The sequence below is a fragment of the Haliaeetus leucocephalus genome, unplaced genomic scaffold, assembly GCF_000737465.1.
Source record: "Haliaeetus leucocephalus isolate CR32 unplaced genomic scaffold, Haliaeetus_leucocephalus-4.0 Scaffold240, whole genome shotgun sequence".
In the NCBI taxonomy this organism is placed as follows: Eukaryota; Metazoa; Chordata; class Aves; order Accipitriformes; family Accipitridae; genus Haliaeetus; species Haliaeetus leucocephalus.
In genome coordinates, this window is record NW_010972676.1 from 223833 (window position 1) to 245867 (window position 22035).

Consider the following 22035-nt stretch of genomic DNA (forward strand, 5'->3'; position numbering starts at 1 on the left):
CCTCTTTCACAGATGGGGAAGAAATATATGTAGGCTGGCTCAGGATACAGAGAGATTGCCTGCAGGAAGCCAAGGCTTCACTTCAGACTGCAGGGCTTGGTATGGACAAGAGCTCCAGGCAGAATGACTTTTGGGGGTCCTCTTCACTTCAGAGTCCAAATCTGTTCCTATAAGGAACAGGATTAAGCAACATTAAAATGTAGTTATGCGGATCAAAGTGAGTCTCAGACATAAAAGACCATTTAAGTCCTGAGCCTGTGGGCAGGGTCCTTTTAGTTTTGGTGGGATTCTAGCTTCAGTGATTGCAGCTCATGACACCAAGTCTCTGTTTAGTCTTGCAGCTTATCAAGTCCCAGAAGGTCCCTAACAAACTGGTGATTGTGCTGGAAACAGAAAAAGAAAAAACACAGCGGAAGGAATATGTTTTTTCTGATTCAAAGGTACATACACAATGTTTTTTTCCTGCCAGCCTGGAGCAGGTATCCAGGTGGGAGTGGTACAAGGGGCATTCCTTGGCAGAAAGAGGAACTGTTGAAGGGCAGTGGTTGGCTTTGCAAAAATGAAATTTCTCCTTTGTTCTGGAAACGTCCAGAAAGTGAACAAGTGTACCGTGTAAAGGGAGATACTGGAGGGGGCAACCATACCTAGGTGCTGTCACTGAGGCAGGAGAACAGAGTGTCAGCAAGCAGTGAGAAGAGGCACGGAGTCACATGAGGGTAGCTGCAAAATGATTCATATAGGCAAACAAGAGGGAAGTCTAGGCTTTCTTCTGACCAGCTCAGCACTTGTTAAAGTTATGCACAAGCCAAATACCTAAGAAAGTACCACAGGAAAGACAGCTGCTTGGAAGGTTTCTAGGATAGTGGAGAGCTAATCTGCCCTTCAGGTGTGCTGGGAGTTTCCTGGTTCAGCTAGTTTTTCAAGAGGTCATGCTGGAGGAGTTAAGCATCTCGTTAATTCTCTGCTCCTCCCTGTCTAGAAGAGAGAAGGGTTCTGCCAACTTCTGCAGCAGATGAAGAATAAACACTCAGAGCAACCAGAGCCTGATATGATCACCATCTTCATTGGGACCTGGAATATGGGTATGGGCTCCCTTCTGACCTGGGCGTTCCTTCAGACACTTGTTAAAACGTGTGCTCACCTGCCATGATGAGCTCCAGATGCTGTGTTCTGTAGCAGATATGTACACCAGGGTTGTCTTCCACTGGGACAGGGGAAGAGCTGATCTCTAGGCTTATTCTTGCATGCGGTTTGACACTTTTTCATGGTTCCAGTCAAAGGGCCATAAAGTTGGCCCTGACGGGTACTGAGGGATTCCTCCAATAACAGGGAATTGTGGCTGGCACAAAGCTGGTGCAGCAGCTTACCCTATCCTCCACCTTTGCAGAAAGGGCAGGAGCAATTCCAATAACTGCGCGTCAGCTGCTTCTGAACCTGACTAGGGACTGTTCACGTCCAGCCTGGGAAGAAAGTTGAGCATCTGTGATATTTAGAGAAGGGGACAGGGTATAGTTGAGGACAGTGGAATTTAAGTTATTTTTCCCATTTTGGAAGAAAAGCTGCTGTAAGCTGAGCTATCTGTGCTCAGTCATACTTAAAGGGATAAGGTAAAGGCAGTGGCAGGCCAGGAGTACAGCTCCTTACCTTTACACTTAGCTAGCCTTGGCCTTGGTAAGCTAATGAAACAGAGGAAGATGGTCAAAGCAGAGTCACTCCTTCATCAGTGAGTCAGGTGGGGTTAACATATTTGTCATCTTAGAAGAGTGTGCCCTTGCTGATACAAAACTGATACAGGGCAGAGTGAATGTGAAGCCTATTATTTCTGTCCCCATGGGTTGTCTGTATCCTGCGTTTGACAGAACATACTCTGACTTACTTTGGTGTTTGATTTGTTAATAAAAGGTGCTGCACCTCCCCCAAAGAAGATCACCTCCTGGTTTCTCTCCAAGGGGCAGGGGAAGACCCGAGATGACACTGCTGACTACATTCCTCATGACATCTATGTGATTGGCACCCAGGAGGATCCCCAAGGGGAGAAGGAATGGCTGGAGACCCTGAGGCAATCCCTGCAGGAAATCACCAGTATCAGCTTCAAAGTGGTGAGGGGTTGTTCCAGCTATTCCACGTAACTCAGGCGTGTGAGGAGAGTACATGTTGTGCAAATAAATGAGACAGAGGAATAAGTGGCATTTTGCCTACACCTCCTCCGCTTCCCTCCCTTTATTGTCATTGCATCTGGATGAGGGAGAGTGAACTGAATCTGTCTGTGGACTCCACGAGATCCTCCCCTGGAGCTGGCTAGATGGGCACATTACTATGGACAGTGACCCCCACTACTGACAAAGCAGGGACCCTGGCATGAAGCTCCTCTGCCTGCCAGCCTGGGAGCAAGGGGCAGATGTGAGCACCTGAGTCAAGTGGGGGTGATAGTTTGACCTTCACAAAGGAGGAGACTAAAAATTTCTGAGCCAGCTGTAGCCTAGATCTCACCCTAGGCTATTGCACTTTCAAAACAGGATGTAACAGCACACAGGCACAATCATAAAAGAAACTGAACCTTGTTAAGATCGGGTTTGGACATTCCTGAGTTTCAGTGATGTCAAGAAACAAATCTAAGCATACCTGGAAGGCCACAGGAGAGCAGGACTTATGACTTTCATGGTGATTGGGAAACTGTATTTTGTGCAAGCAAGGCAATCCAAGGATTAACTAGAAAATAGCACTAGAAAATAGCAGGTCCTTCCTCCCATCTTTGATTAAAATGACTGAAAGCATATCCAGAGTACAGAAAAAACATCTGTGTAGGAGAAGTACTACAGAAAGAGACAGGAAGGCTGCAGCTACAGCACAGCTTCACAGGCATGTGCAGAAATATAACCTCTAACCTTCCCATCTCTGCAGATAGCAATCCATACGCTCTGGAACATCAGGATTGTTGTGCTGGCCAAGCCAGAACATGAGAACCGCATCAGCCACATCTGCACAGACAACGTGAAGACAGGCATCGCAAACACACTGGGTGAGGAACAGACCTGGTCTTGTCCAAAGGACTGAGATCTGTTCAGTCTGTGCCAATACTGTTCTTGAAATGGAACAGCTCTTTCTCCACAAGATTCCTTTGACTACTTTTATGTGACACTAGTGATACTAAAGTAATATCCCACTAGCACTGATTATATCTTACCCTGTAAGAGAGGAAATCTATTTGTGTGTATACTTAGGTCATATCTATATATTCCCAGCAAACACCTTTGACTGGCTATTGGATTGCTCTTTCTTGGGTTTCACAAGGAAATTGCACTTCTTTCCCTTCAACTTATTTTTTTAGCATCCTTAGAAAATTTGTAACCACAATCTGTGTTGTATATACTGATTCTTTCTGTGCTGATTAAGTCAACTTATTTCTCTTCTCCATCCTCCACTTAGGATGTGCCAGGTGCCTTATTATCTTTGCTAGACTCAGCCTGGAGGTTGATTGATTTCTTGACATTTTTGGCTTATCTTTTTCCAGGTAATAAAGGAGCTGTGGGGGTGTCATTCATGTTTAATGGAACCTCCTTTGGGTTTGTTAACAGCCATTTGACTTCAGGAAGTGAAAAGAAACACAGGTAAGATACATCCTCCCCTCTCAAAAATGGATGTTGACCCAGGGTGAAAGGAAGGAGGGCCCACCAGACAGTCGCAAGCATGTTTTCCTGACCGTAAAAAATTGTTAAATGTCTCCTGGGAGGGCAACCTGTGCTAAAGATGCTTCTCACTGTGTCACCATTTAAATGAGGGACTTCTGCTATATGACCATACCATATGTGTGCAGATGAAATGGACAGCAAAATGATTTCAGACCCAAGTGTAAATGTCTCGCACAACACTTTTATGACCTGTCATGCAAGCCCAGTACACGAGGAAAGCAGTTCCCTGATCTACAGTGTTTTGGAGAGATGTGGGAAGGCTTTTCCCATCCCAGAATAATGTGCTGAAGGGGTCTGTATGCCTTCTCACTGTAAGCAGTGCTGCAAGCATGGGAGCTGTGGTGTGCCCTGGGGCACAGCTGAGAAAGATCCTGCTAGGCAGAGCATGCTGTCAGGAATACCAAGAGCGAGGTGTGTAGCACAGAAATATCTCCACGGTGGCTAATTCTCTATACCCAGCTGTGAAGTGAGTTTCCATGGTCTAGGCAGGTTCTGTGCAGGACAGGACTGGAAGGCAAAAGATCCTGACACCAGTGGGAGATCTGCACTCACACTGGGAGGAGCTGGAGCAGTTGGAAGGAGTGGTTTTGAAAGCAAAGAGGACTTGAAATGAAGAGGTTGGCTTTGCCATCTTTCCCAGTCCAGGACCCAGAAAACAGATGGTGTGGGATTTCTGCACAAGGTCTTTGTCACTGATGGAGTTAACTTCTATGGAAGGGTTCCCCAGGGCCTGGAATAGCTGCCAAAGTCTAGTTATGTGTTTGCTGCTGAAATCTGAAGGCAACAATCTAATGCTGGGTTTCTAGGGCATGCAGCTCAGAAAAGCACAGCCCCAGGAGGCAACAAAAGTGTCTTTAGGACAGCTTTCCAGGCTTTCAATTCAGGTGGAAACAGTCTGACACCCAAGGTAGAGCAGCCCGGAGCTGCTGTAAATGCTGCTGCCCCCTCCTCACAGCAAGCTGCCCCTCAGCTCCCCGGACCACACACAAGACAAGCTGCAGCATGAGAGCTGCACTGCGTTACTGGTTGCATGAAGTAGGTTGGCTCACTGGGAAACACTGAGCATATCACCTGGGCCTGTCTGCTGAGGTGCAGTGCGAGGCAGGGGTGGCAAGTTCTCGGCTTCTGAATCTGCTCTTCTCTAGATGTTGGGCCAGATCGGTTCCTGCCTGGTAAAGCAGCAGTCTCTGCCAGCCCAGGCATTTAGAAATTGCATGGCTATTTAGTAGGTCAGGCAGATGTTTTTTGTCTTGACAGACGCAACCAGAACTACATGAACATCCTGCGCTTCCTGACACTGGGAGATAAGAAACTGAGTCCGTTTAACATCACTCATCGCTTTACTCATCTTTTCTGGCTGGGAGACTTGAACTACCGCGTGGAACAGCCCCCAACGGTTAGGGACTCTGCATGAATCCCTGGAAAGACAAAATACTGTGTTGCTATAGAAGTGCTATCTTTTTCTAATCAAGGGCAATGTGGCAGAAGGAGTGGCAGAAAGAGGGGAGGCAGAAGGGATCCCCAGGGCACAAGTGTGACACCAGTTGAGGGAGAGTAAGGAAATCCCCTTTGCCCTCTCCAAGGATTAATGGACCCAGGAATGCCATCTGGCACACCTGGCTGCTCCAGGCAGCATCACTTCCTCAAACCTCCCAACTCTCCTTCCCTCTGTGAGCAAGCATCTGTCCCTGAACAGCTTGATCCAGAGATTGCCTTTCTGCTCTAATTGGTTAGCTTTTAATGGCTCAGAACAGGCCTTCAGAAACAGGCAAGTAATAAATACTGGATAGGTTTCAGTAGGCTGGAGACAACAGCAAGTCTGGTGTTGACGTGCATCTGGTTGTGTGTGTGTCTGTATGCTTGTGTAGGGGATGAGTGGTCATTTTGATGCCTGTTTCAATAGGTAAATATTCAGCCATGCAGCAAAGACTGGGGAAGGGAAGGGTGGGGAAGTGGCAGGGGGTACGGCTCTGTGAAACAGTTCAGAAGCACTTGCTGGCTCACTGATAAAGGGTGTATTTATGAGAAGGTTTTGCATCATCTGCAGCTCTGCTGTTTCCCTGTTGGCAGGAAGCAGAGAATATTATCCAGAAGATCAGGCAGCAGCAGTATCCAGAGCTGCTGGCTTTCGACCAGCTTCTCATAGAGAGAAAGGACCAAAAGGTGTTTCTGCAGTTTGGTAAGATTCTGAGTTTGTTGGCAGGTTCCTCTCCTGTTTCCAGCAACTTTCTCTGCCAGACTCAATGTGGGGCAGGGTGTACAGAGCAGTGGCTGTCTTTCCCAGATGAGGGTTCTCAATGGGCCAAACTGTAACGGAGCTCTCTCTCTGTTTTAGAGGAAGAAGAGATTACCTTTGCTCCGACATACCGTTTTGAAAGGGGTACCCGAGAGAAGTATGCTTACACCAAGCAAAAAGCTACAGGGGTAGGTGAAAACTGGTTTCCCTTCAGAAGTGTATGGCAGAATAGAGAAAGTAACTCCTACAGAAGTGATCTAAAACGATCTCTGCATTTTCTGCCCTTGTAGTGTTTTGAAAGGAGTCAATACAAACAAAAAGATTTGACACAAATATATGGTGCTTGGGCAAGTGAATTTCCTGTTCTTTTGTGAACTGGTCTTTTCTCTTCTTCTTGACATCACTTCTCCTTTGGTTTGCAGATGAAGTACAATTTGCCATCCTGGTGTGATCGAGTGCTCTGGAAATCATACCCCATGGTGCACGTTGTGTGTCAGTCCTATGGTGGGTAGATAACATATTGTAGATAGCAAAGCAATCAGTCTGAAACGGAAATGATTCAGAGCAGAGTCTGTAGGATCTCCTAGCACTGCGAGGCACTCAGCATAGAGGGACCTGATGTTAAAAGAGGCAGAGTGGAGCCAAATCTCTCTGCCTGTAACCTTACAAGCTTGGAAATTAATTCTGTCATTCTTTTGTATGCAGAATAACACTCAGACAGCTGCAGCTGTCCACCTTTAGGTCACACTGTAGGGTCACTTTACACCAGTTATTTCTTGGCAACAACAACCACTTTTCGTGTGCAGTTACCACCAGGAGCTCCTTACTTGATGGTGCCAGCAGGGTAGACCCTGTGTACACAGTCCAGTCTGCAGAGACTGGACCTGCAAACATCTCCCTTCTGTCAAATCACATTCCAGCAGGACTGTGTGGTACCAAGAGCCTATTCTCTTTCTTGCTGAGAAACATCACAAAAGTGCAATGCAGGGAAGAGAGGAAGCCCACAAGGCCTGTTCAGAGAAAGACACAGATACTAGTTCCTGAGATTTCATCGACTACATGTAGGACCAAGCATCTGAGTATGATGTTGATGGTTTCCTATGCATGAGATTGAGAAGAGGGCTGTAGGAGTCTCTTGGGAATAAGGTGGACTGGTCTGATCACAGAACCTATGATGATGAGGTGTATGGTCAAATAAGCACTTCAGAAAGTCCAGCATCTGCTTTTATACACTGTTCTGTTCAATGGACTGGGCTTGCTGGAACTTGGGTGTGTGCTCAGGTCAAGTCAAGACCTTGTTCACTCACTGTTAATCCTGGGCCACGAGTTGCTCTGTAGCATTGAAGTAGCACCAGTGTATTCTTGTGTGATTTCCTGCCATATTAGAGCTTTGATTAGCTGTGCATGTTGCAGAGGCAACCAGGACGCCTGCAAGTGCTTTTTGTAGTGGAGGAATCTAACACTGACAGTTGCTTGCAAAATTATATGGTAAAGTTGTGTCCATTAACCAAATCTTCATGTATTTTGACAAAAGAGTTACATTCCTATATACTAATATGAGATTATGTAGAAACACCTTTGACTAGAGACAGTTACCACAGTGACAGTTATGTTTTGTGGAAAATTACTGAATAATATTTCTATCGTAGCGATCTCACTGGAGCACAGCAGAAATGCAGGGCAGTAACTATCCTCCTTTTCTCGTTGGCAGGCTGCACCACTGACATCATGACAAGTGACCACAGTCCTGTCTTTGCCACCTTTGAAGTGGGAGTCACGTCACAGTTTGTTTCAAAGAATGGTTAGTCAGGCTGGGTGCAAGTGTGCTGACTTCACCTTTGGATATAAAATGCAGTGCTTTGTATAAGTTGAAAGAAAAAGCTGCTTCTTAAAGAGTCCACTCAAAAATGCCCTCTCTTTATCTCCTACTGAAAATGCCATTATTTTCCCTTCCTCTTTCCTAGACTCCAAGTACACAGATTCCCAAGGGGAGATAGAGCTCCTGCACTGCTACGCTACTCTGAAGACCAAGTCCCAGACCAAGTTCTACATCGAGTTTCACTCTAGCTGCTTAGAAAGTATGGGTTTGCCCATCTTTATTCTTTCTGTCAAAGTTTCCTGCTTGTTTGGATTAGTTCCCCTTCCTCTTGCTTTGATCTAAATGAATAGTTGTGTGGATCACTTGTTCCAGTGCAAAAAAGGGATGTCCTAGAGATTTGTTGTAGTTTACAAGTCATCCTATACTGTCAGCAATACAATCCAAAACCCACAGCCATTTAGCTGTAATCTATGCTTACACATGTAGCCTTCCACCATTTCTTCCATCTTGTTTGGCAATCTGATCATCTCTTTCTTGAATAGAAACACGTGTTTTTCTTGCTCATCACACAGAAAATCTCTACTTAGCAAACACATGATTGATTAAATTTCAGATCAAGCCTGCTACAAATGATCAGGTGCTTTCAAAATAAAGCATCTGCATTATGCTAATAAAAATAATTTAATTACCCTGGTTTAAAAAAGAATAAGTCAGAGGATCAGCTCAAAGTGAAAGGAAAGATAGTGATTTGATTCTGTAAATGGGACTGTGTACCCACCAGTGCTGCAGATTTTACTCCCTGGCCCTGAGCTGCAGGGCTGAGTCTCAGCTGTTTATGTAATGCAAGCCTACATGTCCTTGCTGTGTTTTTTTTTTTTAAGCGATTCCCCATCACAGGACTGCTCCTGTAAGTGGGACAGCATGCCTTCGGTGTATGCTTCATCACATTATCGCATGTCAGAGCACTGTGTCAAAGACAGTTCCATAAAAGATTATTTTTTGGCTGTATCAAAATTTGCATAAATTTCTATGGAAACAGTGTATTACGAATCTTAAATTAGAATTTCAAAAGTGTGCTATCTTGAGTGGCGTAGGAAGAGCTGTCATGTTCTTATCCTCCAGTCCATGTATGCACTGAACTTTTCAGTGCCAAGTTTCACTGTAAAATAAAACCATTTAACAATACTCCAGTAAAATCACTTGTAAATTTACTCTGTAAACATTCACCCAAAGCTCAGACTTTAAGCTTCTTAATACTTCTAAAATTTGCACCCAAGTGGGAAAATAATTGTAGGCCTTTTGGAGATCTAGCATCTGAAAAGGATTTGTAGCCAAGTTCTTGCTGTCTCTCTTCTAGCGAACTCTTTCTCATCACTTTGCAGGTTTTGTAAAGAGCCAGGAAGGAGAAAATGAGGATGGGAATGAAGGGGAGCTTGTGGTAAAGTTCGCTGATGCTCTTCCAAAGGTAAACTGGGACTATGTTTCCATATCCATATGGAAGAGAAGCCTTCCACTTGCATCCCATAAGCAGCATTACATCGTTTGCATATATCAACATTACTTTTAGGAACATGGTTGTGGTCTTGTTTACACTCAAAAGGGAATTTAAGAATGCAGGATGGGCTTAAGCTAAACAGAGTATGTTATAAGCAGGAAAATACTTTCTTGTCCATATACTTTCATCTGTATCAGGAATTTTGCTGGCCTGGTTATGTCACTCAGGAGCATGACTCTTTTCTCACCTTTTTAGTGAACATAACTATGCTGACAAGTCTTTTAAGCAGGCCCTTTTGTTTGTTTGTTTTAGATGGAAGATAAAACAGCTGTCCTGGAGTTTCTTTGCCGTGTGAGGCAAAGTTATTTTTCTTGGTATTTTTGAGAAAAGTTGACTAAGTTTTTTTTACCTGTATTAAAAAGACCATCAATGGCCAGAAGTAGTGTTCTGTGTGTCAATGTCAGAGACAAGTCCTATTCTTGAGAACAGAGCTGTTCTCCATTTCTTGGCGTGGTGGGAGCTGGAAGAACTATCAGAGCTCTTGGATTTGGCGCAAATATGCATGTCAGTACCCTTCTGAATAGCCCAAAAGAAGAACTGCTGACTTTGGAAAGAGTGCCTTACACTGAGAGACTGGGGCAAGACTCTACAATAAGTGATTGTAACAACAGCCAAACAGATTTTTGGGAACAGACTGTAATCAGAGTCCAGATCACTTCCTCCTAGAGCAATTTTCAGTCTGCACTGTAGGAAAAAAATGCAGCTCAGCCCAATGTGTTTGATATGTAGCATTCTGTCTGCTCTGCTGGGAGCAGGAGTGGGGGGACTCTAAAAGTGTGTAGCCTTCTACCACAGATCTCCAAACATCATCAGAGGCTGATCCTGGAGTGACACGATACCCTCATGGGTCTATTCAGCTGAGTTTTGCTCATTTGGGACTGAGGCACAGGGAGAACTGTGTTCATGTAGACCACCTATTGTATTGACCCACTTGTCTTTGCAGCTGACTCCAATTATTTCAGACCCAGAATACCTACTGGATCAACACATCCTGATCAGCATTAAGTCATCAGACAGTGATGAATCTTATGGTAAGTGAAGACTTTTTATGCTCTAAAGTTCTGGACGAGTCAAAATCTACTTAGATTTTTCCAAACCGCTGAAAGAGTGGGAGAGAACAGAAGTAACTCTTACAGACTGAACATCTATGATGCTCTGACTTCTGATTTAGAACTCAAAACATACAAAAATAAGTTGTGGGAAATATTTTGTGAGGTAATGATGATTAGAGGAATATGAACTAGAAGCAACAATCTGTATAAGCTTTACCAGTCCTAAAAAGCAGTGGCTTAAAAAGAAAGTACTTTACAGGTATTAAATCAGGAGTCAGTCTGTTTAAATGGGTTTATTCAGAACATACAAATCCTGTTCACTTGCACTTACTTGATGCATTTCTCCTGGCTACAGAAAAGTCATTGTCAGTGCTGCTTGCTCCAAATTCTAACCAGCCAGAGACTGCAGTCCTTGTCCACAGAAAGCTCTTTGCCAAAATCCCATTAACTGAAATGGCAGTCACAGGCTTATTATGTTTTCCTTACCAGTAATGGAAGCTCAGAACCCTGTAGTCACCTGTGGGTGTCTCCAGTGCCCAGATCCTTCACATATATGTGAAGAACTGAAATGAATGCACCTGATTTCTCAAGAGATATTACACTCCTCACTGTGATCCAAAGCAGATTCTCTCTAGTCATCTCAGCCCAGCTGGCACAGTGGTAGTAGATGACTGACATGAGAAAGAGATTTCAATGCTTTTTTTCTCAGTCCCAGGCACATTGTCTCCTTGTCATCCTCTAGGGGAAGGCTGCATTGCCCTGCGAATAGAAGCAACAGAATCCTTAGTTCCTATCCATACTGTGCTGACACACCATGGTGAGAAAACGGGGGTCTTCCAAGGTGAAATCAAGTTACAAACATCACAAGGAAAACAGAGAGAGAAACTGTATGGTAAGGAACGAGATCATCTCTGCGATGCTCGCTCTAGAGAATATCCATCTCAAAAGATTTCTGATAAGTGTCAAGGAACTGAAAATTATCCTTGCAGTGCTTTTAGTCCTAAAGAGGCAAGAGCTTTTGATGCTGACTGCAAGAAGATGTGAGTATCGTTAGTTCTCGGGAGTATACCTGTACTCTTTCAGAAACACGTAGCAATTCCATTTGGGTTTTTCTTTTTCATCATTCAAGTTAATTCGGCAGACTGAGAGAGCCCCCTGTCTGTCACTGATACTGATATTATTGAATGGTGATACCGTATTTTCACTTGCAGTGGCTGTATGACAAGGTGCCAAAGCTCTCCCCGCTCCAGTCACCCTGGGGAACGTCTGCAAAGAGCGAGTGAGGCTCTCAAAGAGCAGTTCCTCAGCTAAAAGATCACAAACTTTGCTTATTTTCACCTTGCTACCTGTTGTTCTCTTTCAGAGTACAAAAGCAGCTTCATGACATTTACTATTCTTGTCAATGGCAAAATGACCTGTGACTGTTTGGGGGATCATGACCTTTGTATTTCAAGATACACACTTTTTCCTATGTCAACAAAACATGATATGTATTAGTGGGTAGTTGAAAACATAGTAGCAACAACTGTTTAAAACTGTGTCACTGTCATTCTGATAGGCAGAGAGATGGCTTAATACAAGCAGTAACACAGAAAACTTACGGAATCAGACTCTGAAGCTGCCAAAACATACATTTATGCCTTTTCTTTCCTTCAGATTTTGTCAAGATTGAACGTGATGAAATTGCTGGGCAGAAACCAAAGAACATCAGCAACTTAGAGCCTAGCAAAGACTGGGATCAGACTAACAGGTAAAGGGCAAGTGGGTAAGTCAGTTACAGAAAACTAGTTGGCTCAATAAACACAAACCTGGGCTTGCTGTGGGAGCAGTATTAATAGGCATGGTGAGCACTGGGAAGCTGCCTTTGTGGCTCTCTGGTTGTCAGGGCTGGTCGATGCTTCTATGCCCAAAGCTTCAAAAGCTGAGAATGCATTAGTCAGACTGGGTCCCTGCACCCCACTTAAAAAGGGTCCTTTTATTTCCAACAGAAAGTCAAAATCTACTCATCTGATGGCCAGAGAAGCAGCAGCCATTGCTCGCTTTTGGGGGAGTGCTTCCTCTTCTCCAGACAACCTGGGAAAGGAGGATATGTTACGGTAATCTTGCTGCTTTACCTCTGCCAGCTGTCCTCAAACTGCCTGTCTTTTCCTTTCCAAGAGTCATAGGATGCTTCTGGGTAAGGCTGTTCTTTCACTCCAGCTTCACAGGTGCATTCTTTGCAGGCAGCTTCCCGCCTTCTGCCTGCTAGTCTATATCGGTACAGCTCAAAAGGCCAAATGTCTCTCCTGTTGTTCCAGCAGCATATTCCTACACTGTGCAATGCTGCCCAGTGCTGCAATTTAGCTCTTGCTTGAAACTGTCCTGCTGCAGCTGTCAGCTGAACTGCTGTGCCCAAAAACCTGTAAAAGCCCCTATATGTGGTTGCAGAAGCTGAGTGCTCTCTGCAGCCTGGAAATGGAAGCATATGCCACAGCCAGAGGAACTATTTGGGCCTGGGTGAGGTGGCCTCGACCCAGCTGCTTCCTCTCCAGTGACCCAGGGGAGGGAGGCACTAACAGGACTGCCACTTATTCTCTGATTCTGAAGCAACAGTGACAAAAAAAAAAAAGTAGGTGGTATTGAATGTAAGCAGTCAGTGGGCACTAACTCCTTTGTAGCTGGCAGGGAGACAAAAAAATAAATGTATTTGTGCATGTATCTTCCTAACAATATTTCTTCTTTTCAGCAGCTCCACTCCCACAGACATTAGCAACCCCAACTACCTGGGGATGGCTGCTTTCTCTCAGCAACCCTCTGCAACCAGCCAGCTTAAGCAGATACCTTCACCAGACCAGTCACCTTCTCTCTGGAGCTACGAGCAGCAGCCCAAAGAGACTACCTCCGTAATGGGACAGAGTCAGTCATCCTCCACATCACCCTCCTTGTCACCTCTATCTCCAAAACCAACCCTCCAGCCTACAGTAAACAGAAGCATTTGTAGTCGGAGTCAAGAGTACCTGTGAGTCTATGAGTTTTGCACTGGGGCTAGTGCCCTCTCTCCTGTCATTCTGCACAGTCACTATTTCATTATCTGTACAGAGAGTTCAAGGTACAGAATATTCTTTCAGTCTTTTATCTCTAGAATTAGAAAAAGATAAGTTAAGGTCACAAGTGCAGATACCACATACTCAAAGAAAACTAGTGTAGTAGCTCCTCAGACTTTGTGAAAGGAAAGCCAAAAATATATGTACAAGTTTAGTTCTCTACCAAGAGAAGAGAAGGAAAAGACTACAGTGTTGACTGTAGTTAACAAGGAAGAAAAGGGAAGAGTGTGGCATAGATCTTTCCACTGGATGGGAAGGAGAGCTCCTTCACATGTCATATGCAAAGTACTTTAACTGAATTTCTGCTTAGACTACTATACAAATGTCCAGCTTGCTATAGAAGTTAGCATCCATGTGCTTCATCCATCACAAGTCTTGATGCAGAATTTCCATCCAGCAATTGAAAATATCCCATCCCTACCCAACTTAGTAAGGTGATGAGTCTACTTGACCCTAGTGCATGTGTCCTCAATCAATGTCCTCATTCCAGACCTCTTTTTCATAGTGACAGCTGCTTTCTGAGTCTAGGCTAGAGTTCACTGGTAAATGTATGTGGCACTCTATAAGCCAGAACTTGCAGAAGTCAGAGCTGCAAGCACTACCTCAATCCGTTATGTACCTGACAACCCTTCATCATGCTCTCAGCTCTTTGCTCCTGCATGTACTGACTTCCAGAAAATAACTTGAAGCAAGGAACACAACTCATTTGAAGACACTCAAAGAACACGTGCCACTCACCCTATTCCGCTCTGTTCAGTGGTATCGTGGCTGATCTTTTAATTGTCATGGTGGTTCTCCAGATGAAAGCCTTGCCAAATCAGGTCGCATTGTACAAAAACCACGAAATCTCCCTTGTCCCATTGTACAGCTGTGCTGTTGTTCCAGTCTAAGCCTCAATTCAAAGGGCTCAGCTATGAATGCACAATGATTGTCTCACCCTACAGTATATAGCTGTTACTTATATATTGTGCATTTGGGTGCATTGAGGAGTTTTATCCCTTCTCTAGGAATACCGTGTGGCATTGGTAGCAAGAGGAGATTGACCTAGTTGTAAAATGCTACAGTGTGATGTGAGCTCTTACATTACCTGTCCAGAGAGCCATTTCAATCCTCTCTGCCAGATCTGAGGATTCTTATTAATATTTAAATTCAGATTTGTGCATGTCACAGAGCCATCAAAGCACTTGGCACAGTTTGGCTCAGTAGCTTATCTCTGTTTAAAGAGAAGCCAAGTATCGCTCTGATAAGACTGTAGTCCAGCAGGGAGTTTATGCAATACCATGAGTATCTGCTCTCAGCTGTCATGTTAATAATGATTAAACAAAGTAAAACGAATACACAATTCTGTTCTCTCCCTCTGAGTTTAATTGTTATCCTGTTATCCCTTTGCACAGTCAGTGTAATTTTATCATGCTCATTTCCTATTCATTTTCTCTTTAAATCAGTCAGTGTCTCTTGCCTGCTCTTTACAAGTGTCCTTTTTACACTGCTTTGATGACTGTAGGCCACCTGAACTGGCGAAAATCACAGCAGAACCTTTGCTTCAGGAGGAAGGACAGCAAAAGACAGAGATGTTTGAGAACCCACTGTATGGCTCTATGGGTTCTAAGGGCAAGGTGGCATCAAAGAAAGAGCAGGACTACCCCAAGGCTTTGCGAAAAGAGCAGCCACCACTGCCTGATCAGAGCTGTCATCTCACAAAGTCACAGGAGCCTGAGAGCAGCAAGACCTCTGGCAAACAACCGTCACCACCCTTCCTGGTCCCCACACAGCGATTTCGGTCCTATACCTGCTCCAGCCAATCTGAAGAAAAGAATACAGGTGAAAAGACTCAAGGCAAACCAAAGATGACTACATCATTAGAAAACTCAGCACCGCTCAAAAAACTAGTCAAGCCATTGAGGTCTGAAGTCAACCCAACCACCCAGGGACAGCACAACAAGCCACCTCTTCCCTCGAAGAGCAGGGCAGTGCTGGACATGCAGAACTCCAAGGGCCGAGACTATCGGGACAGTTCAGAGCTGCCACACTCTGGGAAGCATTGGACAGAAGAGGGACCAGTTGGCAGGACAACTACATCGGTGTGTTACTTGTGGGAATAAGGCAGGGTGGAAGTTATATTAGACTGTGGTGTCACAGCAGAATACTACTAGAGTAGTACTGGCTTAATCACTGTGCCCTTGCTCTGTATTTCCTAACCAAGCTCAGAGCACTGTGCCACAAACCTACAGGGCTTGCAGAGCAGGGGATGCAAGGGAGTATCTTAAAGCAATATTGCTGCAGAAGATGTCATGTTGTGAAACCATGGCCTTAGTTTTGTGTGAAGTTTTAACTTCTTCTGGACTGTTTTAAGCTTGATGGCCAGGAGAAGAATGCAAATAGTCAGCTACTTTGTTACTACTTGTTTGGTGCATACTGGATTGTTTCTAAGAACGTCCAAACTTGGCCTGGCTGCACATATCTACAGTATTGGCTAGGAGGTTGCTTTGCTCTAATTAATAAAAAGATGATTAAAAGTAGTCATCTATGGGAAACTCTTATCAGCTTAGAACAGTGGTGTCCAAAAACATTACTGAACCCTCTGCAAAAATAATCACACATCTACTTTTCTGGGCTGGTGGTGAGGGGGGTTGTTTTTTGGTTGTGTGGTTTTGTTTGTTTTTTTTTCTTTTTCCCAGACTGTCACAAGCTGGATGAGAAGGGAGTAGGGGAGATCTTAGTAAATGGGTTTGGGAGAAAAAGAAAGCCCACTTGAGCAAGCTGGTTTTCTCCTTCTTCATTAAAAATTTTTGAATTGACAATAGACAAGCTGATATCTTCTCTTGTCTCTACAGTGAAAACGACACGGCAGATGGCACCCTAGGAGGAATCCTGATGGGAAGAAAGATGGAGATTACTGCTTTGTTCACATTGATGCCCTCTGGTCTGGTTCTAAAAAGACTGGGGATTTTTATTTTTTTAGGGTGTATCCCTCTTTATGATTATGGAAATGTTCTAGCTGAGAAGTTTATCCTATGTTGCTCAGACCGAGAGGAGCCAGGACCACAATACCAAATGCAAATTAGCCTTTTGTAGTGTCACTTTGGTACTTCTATTAAGAGGCAGGTGGTTAAGTACATGCATTAGCAAATATTTTGAAAAAGAGGAAGGTACGGTGTAAGGACTAGGAGATGGAAGGGGTGTATTTAAAGACCCTCCTTTCTACAAAAGCAAAATTTTTGTGTTACAGAATTCCTATTAAAGAGTGATATGTAAAAGACAACATTTTGAAAGCGGTACAGCTCCAAAAGCATGTCCTATCCATGGAGCAAGGAGTTAGAGGAGGGTGGGAAACGAGTTTGAATAGCAGATACTATGTCACACAGACAGATGACTGTCACACACTGTCAATCGAGCCAGCTTTGCCTCTACTGTGAGCTCCTAGGCTGCATACATGCATTATTCATGTAGAGTGTGAGGGCTGGCCCTTGGCACTGTAGCTCTTTTTTTTTTCTAGCAGGTAGTGCTTTTGTACCCCTAACAAACAAACGGAAATATCAGAACTACATGCAGAAATAGGAGAATAGGCAGTGTCCATAGGCAGCCTAGGAGTATAGCTGCCTGAAGGGACAGATAGCAGTCATTCCAGCCTGCCTTACAGCAAGCACTCTGCTGTTGAAGGACAGTGGCTGGCTGGTTTTGTAGCATTCTTAATAGATTAATGCTGACCTTACTGTACACTTTTGTTCATTGACTGAGAATGAATAATGTTAACATACTTGTAATTTCTGTTATATTCATCTTAAGTATTAATGCCATGGTTACAATTAGGCTATGCCTGTTTGTGACTTAATCATTGCTATTGTTTTCACGTTGATTACTAAAAATAATAAAAATCACCTTTCTGATCATTCTTTACTGAAAATTCAAAACTGCCTGCCACATGATTCAGCTTTAGTTGGGTGTTACACCAGCTTTCTCAGTGACAGTGGTCCCTGCCCAGAAGAAACGCCAAAGGCACCAAGGAGTGCCGGGAAGATGCCACAATGCCACTGCGATATTGTCACTGAGGATGCATCTGTCTGTGTGCACAGACCCTTCATGGATACAGCTGGTTTAAAAATTCTAGCACCTGTTAGCAGGTACAGTTACCATTTGTATGAGTATAGACAATGTACAGTAATTTTACTGGAGCAGAAGAGGCTGAGCATAGACTTGTGAGAACGGGTGGAAGAGGACAATCTGTAAGGTAGAAATATTTTAAAAAGAGAAGTTTTTCTGCCATGCACGTTGGAGTTTCAAGGCATCATTACTGAAACACCTAGCTCTCTAACCTACAAGTCAGCAAGACAGGCCATAAGCTTACATTCCTCTTGCTTTATTCAACAGAATCCTTTCTGTGTAATCCCCATAATTCAATAGCTGTGGTATTTCCTTGGCCCTGGGGAGCATTTCACTTTTCAGTTCCAGATTCCAGAAGAGCTTTTATGGCCACAGAGTAAAACCTTCCTGGAGCAGTGAGCTTTCTGTCCAATATAGAGAGTTAGATCAGTTCCCACTAATTCTGTGGTGTGTTCATGTATGTTTGGAGATGGAAATGTGACAGGCTTTCTACAAAAATTTTTAACTTAATAATGAGACAGGCTCAGATTTTCTGTGATGCTACTGTTTATCCACTGACTTCCTGAGCTGTAGAGAAGAAAGTCTATTCCTCAAAGTTTGAAAAATAAAAGCTTGATATAAAGCAAGGTAGCTTCTTGCAAAAAATATTCTCCTAATTGGGAAAACTGCTTAAAGTTGGCCCAGATTTGCAGATAAGCAGAATTTGAGAACACTGGCCTTGCTAAGGCATAATATAACATCCAGGTACTTGATCTGGCCTGTCCTTTAGAAAGGCATATTGCTGGGGGAGAAGAGAAGCTCTCTGCCAAGTTTCCAGAAGAAAAAAATACATTACTATTCCCATACTAAAAATGCATTACTTACCCAGCTCAAGAGCTGGGTATGAATTATCACTTGTTACTCCAAAGAGAGTCTGAGTTATTCTCTATGACAGGAGTGATGGCAAATGCCACCATGCTTTTTGCAAGTGGAAAATGTTCAAAAGAAGGCTTTGTAAAGAGCTTTCTGAGGCCTCTGTGGAAGAGACAGTTCTTAGGTGAGCAGCTTAGACATAGAGTGGTAGATTTGAGCTGGTGCAAAAAAGTAGTGGGACACTGTGCAAGTGCTTGTCTTTATAGTAAGACTAGCTGTACCTTGAGATGGTAGAGTTCATAATGCCAACTGTGGGAGCTTGTCAGATGTAAATATTAGAAAACTGAATTTAACAAATAAGTCTTGTGCTTATGGTTGTTTTGTTTCGTTTTTACTTTCTGTCATAAAGCCTTTAAGATCATCTCTACTGGTTTTACTGCCTGTGTCCTGAACCAGATGAAACCAGGACTGAACACAAGCTGCTTGTTTCTCATATGTCCCTGGGCCCATGACTCTCTCTTGCCAAACCAGGCATATTTTTCTGCAGTCTCTGTTATTGCCCAATTAAGTTAGTACAGGCAGAATGAGTAGAAGACATGAAGTGAAGGGTATGAATTGTCAAAAAATGGACTGATTTCCCCCAGATGTAGTACCTATCCACAAACTTCCGGCGTCCTTTAAGTTCTTAAAATAGCTGCAGTCTTAGTGTACTTATTTCTGTGGAGACCCAGCTGTCAAAAATGCTTTAAGTTCCCAGCTACAGAATGTAATGTTGTAGAAGACAGTAACTTTTTAAAACCCCATTTCCTGCCTGCACCTGATGCATCTAATGCAAACTTACTTGTCCTCTCTCAACTGTAAAACTATCACAGGGTGCTGTTAAAGCTTTTTGTAAAATGTTGTAGTGGGCTATATATTTCCTTCCTGGTAAAGGTAGGGTCTTACAGAGAACGGCTCAAAGAGGAGGGAAAATAGAAGGAAAAAACCCGAATGAAAATGAGTTAGTCACTCCGAAATAGCAAGGGGATAATTTTGATGTTGTTAGAAATTATGTTGCCTAGACCTCTAGTCTGCTGGGGCCAAGCACTCTTTTTCTATACAGCTTAAAACTAATCATTTAGTCACTATCCTCCCATCTGTTTTTAAAATGGAAGTTTTTCTGAAATCTTTACCACATTTTTCTGTCGTCCTTGTCAATTAAATTCATCCATATTGTGATTTAAGGGATATGTTGTCCAAAAATTAATTGATCCTCCCCTCTCCTGACAAAGCTCCTAATTTTTGTAACATTTTCAGGCTTAGACATTTGTGTATGATTGAACTGCAGGTGTCAGGACTAGCTAACTGACCAAGGTGACCCAGGGCAATTCCCAGAGATCTTCTACCCAATGGCCCCAGATGGCAACAGATTGGTTGGCAATGCACAATATCCAAATACTTATTTTTTTATTTCCCTAATCTCTGCCTGAGAGCAATCCACACTTTACCCTCTAGGAAGTTTGCTAAAGACACTCCATCCCTACCCTTATTTGTTGTATCCCTTGATGATAACATAAATCAGAGATACAGCAGGTGGACTGTGCATTTGGAAAGTGTAGGTGATGGTGAAGGCTTCTCTTGATCTGCAGTAACAAGCAACAGTTTGGTGCCATAATATGTCAGCTGCATCTGTGTGATGCTTGTTTTGTTGAGGCTAAGGATTTAATGCAGGGGTCAATGACTTTCCCTTTTTTTTTGTGCACAGCTGAAGCAAGAGCTGAGTACATACAGCTGGAACTGTGTCTCACATTGCTGCTCACATCTGCCACCTAAGAGGTGCTGCAGTCACCAGTGCATTCCTGCAAGCGCCTGTGGAGGGGGCTCATAATGCAAGTGCTACAGAATCCAAATAGTCATTTCAATGTGCCAAATTTCCCTACTGTAGAAAAGGTGTTAGCTGTAGAGGTACAGGATGTTCTTTCTATATATATAAGCAAACATCAGGTTTATATTCACATGAATATGAAAAAGATCTCCTTTCTAATTCCACAGTGTGCGCATGATGTTGTTTCAAACGTGGCTCTTAATAAGAGGTATTTTAGGATTGCATTTGTGTTAAAACTTCTGAAGTTTCCCAGAAATTCTTTCACAGTTGAATCCCAGGTTGGCAGAAGAAAGATTTATTTTTACCTACTGTAATTTGCTATATTTTTTCTGATGCATAATGAGATAATGCTTTATCTCATTACGCATCACCAAATTTCCCTGAACTTATGTCCTTGGTTCATTACCATTACCCTGTTTTCTTAATTTTATTTACAGATCATCTTTGGGTGTTAGAGTAGACGATCTCCAGAGGCCCATCCAGCCTCAACTATTCTGTGCTTCTGTGATTGTATTTAAACGAAACCATTCAATGCCAGGGATGGTAATCTGCTACACATTACAGTTATTATTAACACTTTATTGCATTTTTTTCCAAGGTCTGGACTAGATTACATGCTGAATAAATTAATCTATCATACCATAAAGCATTAGATTATATCGTAACTAATAGAGACAAAGATGGCACACAACAGACTAGTAAATGTTGGGCTCAGGAAGGAATGAATAACTAGGAATGGATGATGAAGAAGACAGGGTCCAGTAACAAGCAGAAAGATTGCAGAAAAGCAAGTAGAGACTTTGCGGAATGAGAGAGAATCCAGCAGAAACGAGGTGGGTAAAAGCTGTCTCCAATAGAAACAGGTCGATGGGAAGAAGGAAAGACAGCAAAGAAATTGGAAAAGAAACAAGAGACCTTTGTGACAGAAAGGATGAAGAAATTATGTCTGCTCCATACTTTGCAGCAATTTGCATCTTCACAATTATAGCTTGTAAGCACAAAGAAAATGACTAGATGTGGGAAATGTTCCCTCTTTTCAAATGTAAACTCAAAGATCCAAAACAAAGCCCAATTTGAAAATGGAGCTTTGATTTTAACTTAGCCCTTGGGAAGGACACTGGTGATCAGTATCTTCTCAGAAAATGAACATTTCAAGTTCTAAGTCAGAAAGCAGTAAAGGAAGTAACTGAATCTGAGCACCAAGCTTCAGTCCAACCTCGCAGTGGGTCCGAAGGGAAATGTCACATGAGAAACTCTTCCACTCACCTTTGAGCAAGGATCTGTTTCATCACTTGAGTGTCAATCACAACACTGCCATCTCAGCACAGAATCTCTGAAAAATTAGGCTCAAAGGGACCCTAAAGGGACCCATGCAATCCATTCACCATACCAGCAAAGAGTAAACTACAGAATTCTTCACAGAGGAATGTTTTTAACTGGCCTTTTAACTCCAGCGTGGGAGTTTCTCATCTTCCTCAAGCAGTCTGTTTCAGAGCTTCACTAGCCTTACCAGCCCTTCCTCATCTCTAGAGGGAATTTTTTGGTGGACTTTAAGCCCTTTTAGTCTAGTCTTGTCCCCTGTGAACAAGCAGATCAGGTTATTGTCTTCATTTTCTGACACACCATATTTACATACTGCTGTCATGCTTCCCATCAGCCTTCTCCTCTTCAGAGTAAATGATCCCAACTGCCCCAAAGTTTTCCTCTGGGTCGATTCTTCTACATATTTTGGTCATTCCTGCTAGGCTACTTTGACACTCTCGATTTTGCTTGAAATGTGCTGC

At 43.3% G+C, this 22035-nt stretch overlaps 1 protein-coding gene and 1 long non-coding RNA gene across 3 annotated transcripts in view; one reads left to right on the plus strand and one right to left on the minus strand.

The window, feature by feature from the left end:
* The window catches only part of INPP5D (inositol polyphosphate-5-phosphatase, 145kDa), a 54867-nt gene extending 37817 nt beyond the window's left edge, over positions 1-17050 (plus strand). Inside the window, exons 10-28 of one of the 2 annotated variants that reach the window (XM_010568175.1) lie at positions 334-440; positions 980-1082; positions 1903-2099; positions 2902-3019; positions 3512-3608; positions 4947-5085; positions 5760-5868; positions 6025-6113; positions 6348-6429; positions 7637-7726; positions 7890-8003; positions 9127-9209; positions 10243-10330; positions 11094-11243; positions 12008-12101; positions 12340-12447; positions 13077-13349; positions 14939-15515; positions 16269-17050. In XM_010568175.1, the coding sequence (XP_010566477.1) occupies positions 334-440; positions 980-1082; positions 1903-2099; positions 2902-3019; positions 3512-3608; positions 4947-5085; positions 5760-5868; positions 6025-6113; positions 6348-6429; positions 7637-7726; positions 7890-8003; positions 9127-9209; positions 10243-10330; positions 11094-11243; positions 12008-12101; positions 12340-12447; positions 13077-13349; positions 14939-15515; positions 16269-16271 (2621 nt within the window). In that variant the 3' untranslated portion in view covers positions 16272-17050. Of the gene's footprint in view, positions 1-333; positions 441-979; positions 1083-1902; positions 2100-2901; positions 3020-3511; positions 3609-4946; positions 5086-5759; positions 5869-6024; positions 6114-6347; positions 6430-7636; positions 7727-7889; positions 8004-9126; positions 9210-10242; positions 10331-11093; positions 11244-12007; positions 12102-12339; positions 12448-13076; positions 13350-14938; positions 16072-16268 lie in introns of those variants that run through there. The other variant, XM_010568174.1, reaches the window with a different exon arrangement.
* Positions 6368-21711, minus strand: LOC104832165. The gene is made up of 3 exons (XR_774392.1): positions 21518-21711; positions 6753-6935; positions 6368-6424 (listed from the first exon to the last, which is right to left on the minus strand). It is a non-coding gene; the product is annotated as an uncharacterized LOC104832165 (long non-coding RNA).
* Positions 21712-22035: the final 324 nt, after the last annotated feature.